At 33.3% G+C, this 11,723-nt stretch overlaps 1 protein-coding gene across 1 annotated transcript; it reads right to left on the bottom strand.

Annotated features, from left to right (window-relative positions):
* Positions 1-7,484: 7,484 nt before the first annotated feature.
* LOC129888027 (protein NRT1/ PTR FAMILY 4.5-like) lies at positions 7,485-11,696 on the bottom strand. The gene is made up of 6 exons (XM_055963283.1): positions 11,349-11,696; positions 10,187-10,274; positions 9,873-10,090; positions 9,337-9,756; positions 8,806-8,930; positions 7,485-8,496 (listed from the first exon to the last, which is right to left on the bottom strand). Exons 1-6 carry the CDS (start codon positions 11,694-11,696, stop codon positions 7,485-7,487), a joined length of 2,211 nt encoding a protein of 736 aa, XP_055819258.1.
* Between the last annotated feature and the right edge of the window lie 27 nt (positions 11,697-11,723).

Genomic DNA, 11,723 nt, shown 5'->3' with positions numbered 1-11,723 from the left:
TTATTTGCCTATATGTTGATGATTTATTGATCCTTGCCTCTAATATAAGTGTTATTGATGATACTAAGAATATTCCTAGAAACCATTTTGATATGAAAGATCTTGGTGAGGCAAATTTTATTCTTGAAATAAAAATTACTAGAACATGTGATAGAATTTTCCTTGACCAGACATATTATGTTGAGAAAATTTTGAAAAAATATAACTTTCTAGATTGTAAACATGTTTTAACTCCTTTTGATTCAAGTGTACACTTATTTCTTGTTCAAAGTGCAAATGATGTGCTAAAACAAAATGAGTATGCTAGCTTAATTAGAAGTTTAAGATTGTGAATGACTACACAAGGCCTGATATTGCATATGTAGTAAGAGTACTTAACAGGTTTACAAGCAAGCCAGATAATGAACATTGACATGCTATAACAAGAGTTATGAGATATTTAATTGGAACAAAAACTTGTGGTTTGTTCTATAAAAAATATCTTACTGTACTTGAAGGCTTTTCTGATGCAGATTGGAACACTCTAGCAGGCGATTTCTTTTCTACCACTGGTTATATTTTTACATTGGGTGGTGGTGCTGTTTGTTGGAAATCAAAAAAGCAAACTATAATTGCTAACTCTACCATTGAGGCTGAACTAATTGTTTTAGCTTCAGCTAGTGAAGAAGCGAATTGGTTAAGAAATTTATTATTTCAAATACCTTATTTTGAAAAATTAATTCCTCCAATTTTAATTAGCACATCAACAATTGGTAGAGTTCAAAATCGTTATTACAATGGTAAATCCAGACCTATAAGGAGGAAACACAGTAATGTAAGATCGTATTTGACAAGTTGTACCATTAATGTTGATTATGTCAAATCTTGTGATAATCTTGCAGATCTTTTTACTAAGGCCTTAACAAGAGAAAAGGTCTAGAGCATATCAAGGGGGATGGGATTGAAGCCTAAAAATCCATGAGTCACATATAAGGAAACCCAACTTGGGGACTAGAGATCCTATAACTAGGTTCAATGGGAAAAATGAATCATATGATGACTTGTTGTGAAAAAATGCACCATTTTTTATATTCCATCCCTATGATGTGAGTGCATTGTTTTCTGTAGTAAATTGTGGAGGTTGAGTTAAAAAAAACTCTTAATGAAAATCTGTAGCCCATATGGGTGGAGTGTTAAACTTACACAAGCACTCTCGACAGATTTCACCTATGTGAGTGTGGAAGTAGGCCACTTTCTATGAAAATTATATTGGGCTTATTCTCAAAAGTACTCATAAAATCGGGATAGCACAAAGCCGTAATGTGTTGGCTTAGAAAGCTTGTGACAATACCTTGATTACTATGTGTGAGTAGTAATATTTTATGTCCCTTCAACAGTCATAGTTTAAGTCTGAGATGACTACGACTCTAGAGTAAATGTTATTGTTTCACTAAGTGGAGGTTCAATACAGAGCACGCCTTCATTATGTGTAGTAGTTTTTCTTCAGCTGATAGACTTTCTTATGTAATATTAAAATGAGTGGGGATTGTTAGTGTGACATTTTAACATTTTATTAAATTACAATTTTAGCAATTGCCATTGATGACATCTAATGTCATCTTTATTTTTTTTCTGCATTAGTGCATATATTACTCAATCCATTATGTTTTTTAAACATAATTATCTCTAGTAAATGGTGTGCTAAATGATAATTTCTTTTAATCTAATTTTCACTATTAAGTGATGCACCAAATGATAATTGTGCACTAAATGTTAATGACGACATTCCATTATTTTTTCATTTTTTGAATGTTTTCCTCTCCTATAAATAAAGAGGTCTTCTTTGTTTTGAAATAGAAGAAAAATATTGAGTGCATTAAGTTTGTCAAAAAATAGAGTTCTTATAAGTTGAAAGGGGTTGTTCTTTTTTGTGGAGCTTTAAACTCAAGTCTTGTCCAGAGTTTGTTGAGTTACATTTTGTGATAAGGCTGTTGTATCCTGGAGGGGATAAGTCAAGAGGACTACTGCTAGACCGGTGAAAAGATTTGCTGCAGTAGGCTTGAATCTCCTTAAAGAGAACGAGATATCCGCGCCCCAGCCAAGAAGTGAATTTATTTTTTTCATTTTATTTTTAAATTATAATTTATAATCTTGAAATTTCACCAACATAATCTAAAAGTTAAAAAATGTATCTGTCTAAGTTTCCTAATTCTTTTTTAGGCAAAATAAAATTACTTCTTTACTTTTATTTTCTTTTCTTTTTTGGCAAATGAAAAATCTGAAAAGACACAGAATCGGATGCTATAGTCTGTCAATTACTTTAAAAAGAACCAAGAGAGATCCAAAAAATTAGAAAAGATGAAGTGGTAACTGGATAGAGGAGATTTACGAAAAGGAAATTCAAAAGGGAAGAATATGAGGCATAAGTGGGATAATTAATATTATACTTTATAAAGTAAAGACGATATAATCAAGGTTAGATTTATTGTTGGAAGTTACTATGAAACTGGACTTGTCTCACAGAAAAAATAATTCTAACATGATTTCAAAACTACATTATTATACAGCTTACAAAGTATCATGTTACATCAATATTCCTTAAATTTAGGTCAAAACACATACATAACCCCTCTAACTTATCCTCATAATTCATGTCACCACTTTATTTTAGCCTTATTCTATTTTAATCCTTTAACTCTATTTTTTATGTACTATTTAAATACAAAATACGAATTTTATGATTTCTTTATTTTCATTTATGCTTTTCAATTGCATTTTTTTTTCATTTTAAAAATTAACTTTTGTCCGTTAGTTTTCATAATTTTTTTTAAAAATTAACGGAGGAACATCAATTTTTTTTTGAGAGTTTCTTTATTATTTTGTGTGAAAAATAACCAACGGAAGTGTGTCGATTTTCTTTCTTAAACAATTAATTAAATTATTTAACACCATGTATTTTATTTTTATATCCATGCTATTTGAATTTAACTCAAATACTAGTTTTCTAATTTTTAATTCAACTCAATACGGATAAAAAGAACTCATCTTCAATACGAATAAAAAAAAGACTCTTGTACATTGCTAATAACACTACTAAAAAAAATTACTAAAACTCCACAAACTTTGTTGGGTTGTCATTGATTTTTTAAGAAAGAAAATCGACGCACTTTCGCCAGTTATTTTTCACGCAGAAATAGAGAGAAACTCTCAAAAGAAATTGTTATTAAAAAAAAAAGAAGCAATGTTTGTCTGTCAATTTTTTTTTAAACGAAAACTAACGGACGAACATTGATTTTTAAATGTAAAATTATAGTTGAAGAGCATATATAATAATTAAAAAAAATTATAAATTAGTATTTTATGTTTAAATAGTATATAAAAAATAAAGTTGAAGGGTTAAAATGAAACAAGGCTAAGATAGAGTGTCAAAATAAAAAAAATAGAGACAAGTTAAAAGGGGTTGTATATGTATTACGCCTTAAATTTACATATGCAAAATAATATATCTATGTCACGTTCATATTCTTTAAACTCAGAGAATATTTTGAACTATGTTTCAATTAGGTTTCTAAACCAAACCCATTTATTCACCAATAAATCGACTTGAGTCATGTAAGGAGGAAACATATGGGTGGAATAGTTTGATGCCTCAGTCAAATCAATTTTCAAGGAAATTATATCGATCGAATTAATCATCGATTCATTTAAACAATAATTTGGTGTATTAGCATTACAAAATTAAACATCGGAGCTCTTAAAGCTCATATACTACAAAAAGGGTAATTTCGGAGGTTGAAAGTGCAATTCACTGAAGTTAAAAATCACTATTATTAATTTGCTACATCAAATGGTAGAAGTTTTTAACCCCTCCCAGAATTGCACTTTAAGCCTTCGAAAATTACCCATTTTTTTGTAGTGATAAAATATATATATGGGCGCTCTATCAAAAATAATTATACTCGTTATATACAAATTATATTAATCATATATAAAAGATGTATCCTATGCATTATTATATTAAAAAATATATGTTTGAAGGCATGTTATTTTGATGAATAGCTATATACATTGAGAGAGAAATTCAGAAAATCAATATGGATTTAGAGGTAGGTGATTCGAACCCTCAATTAGAAAATTGAATAGGACAATAATAATCCGTGTGAATTTATTTGTTTAATATAAATACCATGCAATAAGATGGCCAGCTATACTAGTGGAACATGGAATAAGAGGTACACATCTGAGGTCTAAGATATGGGTGTTTTTTGTATCTACATTTTTTTGACAAATGCTTCTTTCATGGGGTTCCAACTGCCAAATGTTAATCTAATCTTAAATTCCACATTAATTGTCAGAAGCTGATAATGGAAGGAAATTTAATATTGTAATAAAAAAGGAGTTGTCTTTTCATTAGAGAAAATACAATAGGTAGAGATCCATACGCAAAGCAATTCTCTTTAACATGGCCAAGAAAAATGTCTTTTTCTGAGTTTTCTATATTTGCATGTCCTCCAAGTATAATTTATTTTGAGGCTGCGTGTTGGATTTGAGTTTGCAACTCTACACATCATGAAGTATTGGTGTTACGAAATAAATCGAATGAGACACGAGAAAAGACAAGGGAGAAGTTCATTTTCACCTTTAATATAATACAATGTATAGCTACAATATTATCTGAGCCATATAACTCTTGCTCAATTCTATAAGTGTAATCACCAAAAGATATAATTCAGTGGATAAAATTATTCCTCCCTTAATCAGAACCTTAGATTTCAAGCCATGAATGTTATTTCCATCCAAATTAATTGGAGTTCAACAAATATTCTACGAAGAAAATTTATATTTGGACGAACAATTTATATAATTAATTTAAACTCAATATTAATTCTATCTTTATGAGATAATGATAAGATCTGCATACGCTCTACTCTTTCCAAATTCCACTTATGAAATTCCACTGAATATGTTATTGTTGTTGTATTAATAAATATATCAAATCAGGTAAGCATAGTTTATGAAAGCCCATGTAAGGGTAATGTTGGGCACAACAACAATATATCTTTGGTGGTGTGATGAATAATTTGGAAGTACTCGTGCCGACAAATGAAATTCTCATGACTTAATAGAATTAGGAAAGGCATAGGGGGGTCTACTACCATGGGGACTGATCAGAAACTAACTCCTTTTTGGTGACTTTTTCCCTATTGAGTACTTGGTTCATGATCGATCTATAGAATACAAAATCTTCTCCTTTTCATAATTCCGACTAACTTTTGAGTTGTGTAACACCTTTATTCCAATTTCTACTCCCCTTAATTAATTAATCTGTCTACTAATCTTCTTAATTACCACGCTAATGGCGGAAATCCTTAACCGGGCCTAGCTAATTTAAGGGAAATTGCCCAGACGACGACAATGAGGAGAGTGAAACTAACTAGGTTTAATTTACGGATGGACCTAGGCAAAGAATAGTAAAAATCATCAAATTATTTTTTATAATTTAAAATATTATATCAAACCTACATTCTTATTTTAATATAATTTGCGAAAGATAATATGAGTGAGGCAATATAATATAATGCTGCATCATTTCTTTTTTGGGGCAAATAAAGAGAGTTTCATGAATAAGTCAACAATTCACAATAGTAATAATAACAGACAGCACACACACATATATATATATATATATATATATATAGCGGGAGAATTATTAATGAAAAATAAACTACATATGCATGATGCCTGTGAGTTGTGAGAGTTGAATCTAAACATATCAATTCAATTCCCACGCTTCCCTTTTTCTTATCGGTTTATTAAAATTTTACATATTCACATCTGGTCGCAAAAATGATGCAAATATTAATGTGTGGTGTGTGTGTTAAGGAGAATTTAAATTAGAGAAAATTAACGAAAATAACCTTACACGTTCTAGATTTGTGATAGCAATTGCAGATTGTGTTTGGACATTTATGTTAACAATATAACGTGTTCAATCATCCATCTAAAGTGAAGAGTTTAAATTAATAATTAATAAGAAGTTCAAACAGATAAAACAGGGGTGGAAGCACAAGCAAAAAGAGAGGAAAAGTACAAAATGTTTATTTTTTTAACAAGAAGAGGATTTTTCATTCGTCTCATATTTTTGGTGTGATGTAACTCATCTGTGTGGATAATTTTTTACCTTCCTAATACGCTAATGTCTAATGACATCAAACTGCAGAAAATGAGAAATTAGAAGTAGGAATTTAAAATTTAATAAATGAAAAATTACATACACATAAAATTTAGTCATGACACGTTATAATGAGCTACACTAGATCATGACACGTAATTATGAGCTACACTAGATCATAATGGCTGCAAAGTAATTCATTTCCAATTATAAGGCAGCTGAGATTTCGAAATCAAAGATTCATAATTATCAAACAACAGCTGTTTGCATTAGCTAATCAGCCATGAAAATGGATCAATGAAACCAACAAATGAACATGATTTAGTTTATCAGTTACCATTAAATGTGGTGATGGTTTGATCACGTGAAATTTGAAATATCATTAATTTTAAAAAAGAAAAAGAAAAGAGAGAAGCCTCAATTCACCTCATAAAGTGTTAAAGTAGTGGGGAACACACATGAGGGTTTGGTCCCAGACATCACATGTACCAACACCTTAATCGCTTATGTTTGAAAATTGTATCCTTACTAAACGTAGATGTCCAAAATAATTGTCATTTTTTAAAGTGAAGGTATATCACGAAAACAATTTAAATTATAGGGAACTTAAGAAAAAATTACAGACCATATAAATATTCGGCATAATATATAGATGTCGCCTTTAACTTGAATTCAGATGGTATCTATGTCCTCTAATTATGATGGGTGTGCAGAAATAAACAATTAAACTTGTATAAAATTGAACAAGCAGACACACGTGTTCTACGTGACATAATACACATTGGACATCACGTAGAACACAAAATTGTCATGTAGGATGTCATGTAAGACGAATGTGTTTATTTGTTCAAATTTTGGATAGTTGAAGTGTCTATTTGTGCTTAGTAAAATGAGAGACCGTAGTTGCCAGCTGAAATCAAGTTAAGGGTGGCCTAAATATTCTTGGTCCCACTGTTACAGAGCTTCACTGTCAAACATCATGAAATCTGTTTCACTCATTTAATGGACAATTAACTCTGCTACGATGTTGTTATCTTCTTAGTTCTTACATTGGATTTCCACCAAATGTTCATACAGCTAATTGGATGGAGTTAGTTAGTTAGTAGGATACATGATAATAATTCTATTAACGAGTTATCTTCGTATCAACTGTAATTAATTGTAATTTGTAACAGAAAATCAAAATATATATGAAACATAATTTAATCTGAACCCATACAAGTTGCAACCAATTTAATCTGAAAACATACAAGTAGCAACCAATTTTTTTTTTATCACGTGACACATGAAAATACAATTTAATTTGTTTTATTCTATTAAATGTTTCAAATTATTATCCTCTGCTTGCATGTTCAGTCGATGATGCTTCAACTGTGGGCACTGCTGATAATTTTTCATTAGCTTCCTCAGTTGGCCCAATATTGGGTGATTCTTCAATTATAGGCATTGCCGTTGCACTTTCACTGGGCTTCAGCAATGGCACTCTGCTCACTGAGACTGATTTGGACAGGCTGATGGAATCTCCTAAATTGGGCTTGGGCTTCACAATATCATCTGTTTTGTACTTATACCACGAGGCCCAATAGAGGTAGTTCAGAAAGTTGAGCCCACTAAGAATAGCCAAGAACCAATAGAAGAGGTGCAAATTATTCTGATCCAAGTCTAAGCCCACTAACCATCCTTTCTTGCTTGGTGCTCTTTTTTTAGTCACTGAATTGATAATGTCAACAAGTACACTACTCAAGAAGAAGCCCAAAGATATTGAAATCCATGTAAATGAAGTGGATAAGGACCTCATTCCAACAGGTGCTTCCTTGTAGAAAAATTCAAGCAAGCCCACTAAGGTAAACATATCAGCTATTCCAAAAATAGAATATTGAAATCCTAGCCAAGCTAGATGAATTGGATTCAATGGATCTTTCAATGAATGGTGCTTTCTTTTGATCTCAACTAGGGCAGCAACAGACATGGACACGATCGAGAGGACTAGCCCAACCCCAACGCGTTGGAGCTGAGTGATCCCCGAGGGGTGTTTGGTGATTTTTCGCGCAAAGGGGACAAAGATAAGGTCATAAATTGGGATGAGAACACACATGAAAATTAGTGGGATCACGGGCACTGAGGGTGCTGGTACCTCGAATTTTTTTATGAAACGGTTCATTCGATAGCCTTGTGCGACGGAAAATGTTTGGAGTTGGGCCATACATGTGTTCATTATAACGGTACTAGCTATGATGGGTAACATTCTTGCTAATACTTTCACTTCTTCAACTTGGGTCACAGTGCACACTGTCCATGGTGTAGGCTCAGCTGTTTTAGGATGGATTGCAGCTTTGTCTAAGAACCTGTTTCACGGTATATCAACATTTATTATGACTATATATAATATGTCAGTCTGATTTTTAGGTACACTAAAATTGAGTAGGTAAAAATAGACTGAGTTAATAAATGGACTTATCATTAACACCCCAAACATGAACAGATTAATTAATCTTTGAAAATGGACCTCCCTTGCTTTGTTTATAAAACAAGTGGGCGTTTATTAATAGTAACAAACAAATAGTACTACTTAGCCATAAATACGAAAACACATACAAGAATGCATGGATATGCTGCCTTTCCTAAGTAATTATTCATCGGAATATTAACATCACCTGAATTGTTTAGTATGTGCAAGTTTTGGCTGTGATGAGTCTGATTCTTTCTCATTAATCTCATACAGCTCCTCACTGTTTTTTGGTATTTGCAGATTTCGATTTTTTATTGCCACAACGATCACCTGAAAAAAAAAGAAGAAGAAGAGAAACAAAACTAATTTTGCTCAAATACAAGGTGTTTCTTTTCTATTTCATTTTGGCACATTAATATAATATCAAGTAAACTTCAATTTCCATACTATATGCTATGTAATTAATATAAAAGAATACATAATTCAAAAAATCGTTTTCATTTTTTTTTTGTTTTAACCACGAAACCTACTGGCTTGACGAATCCGAATTTGAGCCAGATAGACAGGCAGAGCTATATATATATATATATATATATATATATATATATATATATATATATATAGTTCCGCGTATGATTACGGCAGACCCCAGTAATTTTAGTCCAAATTGTGTTCACTTATTATGTATAAACGAAGTGTCAACAAGAAGACGAAGACGAGTTGGTGAAAAATTAACCTGGAAAATTCTAGTAAGTGGACTGCCAGCAGGTTGTTGAAGGCGAAAGAAAGGCTTTCCGAAGGCAAAGACAATAAAACCAAGCGTGACAGAAAGCAAACTTATAAGAAAACCTTTCCACCAAGCTTTAACAGTGCTAACATAGACAACAAATGTCACCCCAAATGCTCCACCAATCACAGAACTAAACAACATCAAATTGAAATATCTTCCAAGAGCCTTAGCCTCCTTTGGATCCTTCTGATCAAATTGGTCAGCACCCAATGCCGGCAAAGCTCCCTTAACCCCACCACCACCCAAAGCAAAGCAGCAAAGTGATGCATAGAAAAATATAGCTTTCCCTCCTGATATGCAGTTTGGTTCCAAACATACTGGCTGCAAACTCTTATAATGAGCTTGAATTGTTATCAATGCAAACGCCTACAATAATCGATCATCATCGCCATAAATTAGTCATACCAAATTACATGCCATAACAGTATTTAACTTTTTGTCTTGTTGAAGATCGTCGATGTAGATGCTAATATTTAACTTACTATAATTTCTAAGGATCCAAAAATTAGGACAGTGTGGAATCTGTTGATGTAAGTATCTGAAATGAAGCCACCAAGAATGGATAGCAAGAAAGTTGAGCCCATCAAGTTGGTGAGAGTATTAGCTGATCCAGTCAGGTCAAAACCCATCACAAAACTGAAGTACAAACCAAAACTCACCATGACTGCGATAAAACCCATGTTTTCCAATCCCAGTAAACCTACAAATAAATAATATTCAAACACCATGCATATACGTAAACTACTTATTAATGAACAAGTTCATATAGCTAGGCTAAAACTGGAAAATTACTTACCATAGATAAAGGAGGTAGCTCTAAATCCACCTTTTCCTTGATCTTTCAATGAACTCACAGAATTATACTCTGTGGTTTTACCCTCCTCCTAATTAATATGTAGAGAAGCACACAAAACAAATTAATTAGCATAATTTGTAGTGTTTTTTTTTTTTTTTTTTCCTTTACTGACAAAGGAAATTAAGCAATAACTTACCATGACTACAGAGAGTTGAGAGGATTGCCAGTAAAGGCCACCAAATGATTTTTATTTTTTTTGAGACTTTGGTTAAAATTCGGAAAATATATAAAGCAACAAAAGGGTTAGAGTGGGAACGTTGCATGTAACGTTCGTGGCATAAAATTTATCGATTTATTGTTGGTGTCATTTTCATTCTCCTTCTCGTTGTTCATTAATATATAAGCTGTGGCTGGCACCTAAGTTGGGGATTACAAGTGACACAATGTCCATTAATACATTATACTACATAATATATACTATATGGGTTGTGGGCATTTTTATTAACTTATTACTCCTCATTTCAACCAAACAATTCTTGTTTTCTCAGTTGAAATATTGAATCTTTATCTTTCTTTTTTTCGGGGTGATATACTAGCAAGTGATACATAGCTTTCTTGGAGTATGTCTAAGAAATTTAAGTAATTTTAAAATCTTGAAAGTTGAAACTTTGGGTGTGTTTGGTATGAAGGAATATATTTTCTTGGAAAATAAGTTGGTTTCTAACATATTTTTTCATGTTTGGTTGGTGAGTGAAAAAAATATTTTCTAGTGTATGATTCATGAATGAAAAACATTTTTTAGAAAACATATTTTATATAATCTGACCCCGAGACCCGACCCGAGACCCAACCTCAACCTCGAATTGAGACCCGATCCCAACCTCGACACGAAACCACGACCCCTACCGCAACACTCGACCGACAACTGACCCCGACTCCGACTCAAGACCCAATCCTAACCTGAGATTCATCCCCGACCTCAACTCGAGACCCAATATCGACCTCAACTAGAGACTCCGACCCCAACTCGAGATCCGATCCCGACTTTGACCCCACCCTAACACTCGATCCGAGACCAAAATCTTGACCTAGACATCAGACTCCGACTGTCGACCGAGACCCAACACCCTACCCCGATCCAAAATTCGACTCCGACTCCAACTTGACACCCTACTGAAGACCCCGACCCCAACTCGAGACCTGATCCCGACCTGAGACCCGACCCAGACCCCAATCCGAGACTTGACCTCGACAACGACACCGGACCTCGACATCGACTTCGACACTCGACACCAACTCCTAACTCAAGACTCGACTCGAGACCCCGACCTCGACCTTGACTCCCGACCCGAGCCCTGATCCGAGATCCTGACTCGAGATTTAAGACCCAACCTCGACCCCGACTCCCAACCTGACCTCGATTCGAGACCTCTACCTCTACATCGACACCAACCCCGACCCCGATCCTAACCTCTGAACTGAGACTCAACTTCGACCTGAGACCCGGCATCAACACTCAACTTTCGACTCCTGACTC

This window comes from Solanum dulcamara, chromosome 4, assembly GCF_947179165.1.
Source record: "Solanum dulcamara chromosome 4, daSolDulc1.2, whole genome shotgun sequence".
Taxonomy (NCBI): domain Eukaryota; kingdom Viridiplantae; phylum Streptophyta; class Magnoliopsida; order Solanales; family Solanaceae; genus Solanum; species Solanum dulcamara.
The sequence above is the reverse complement of the archived record's forward strand: the minus strand, read 5'-3'. Positions and strand labels throughout refer to the sequence as shown.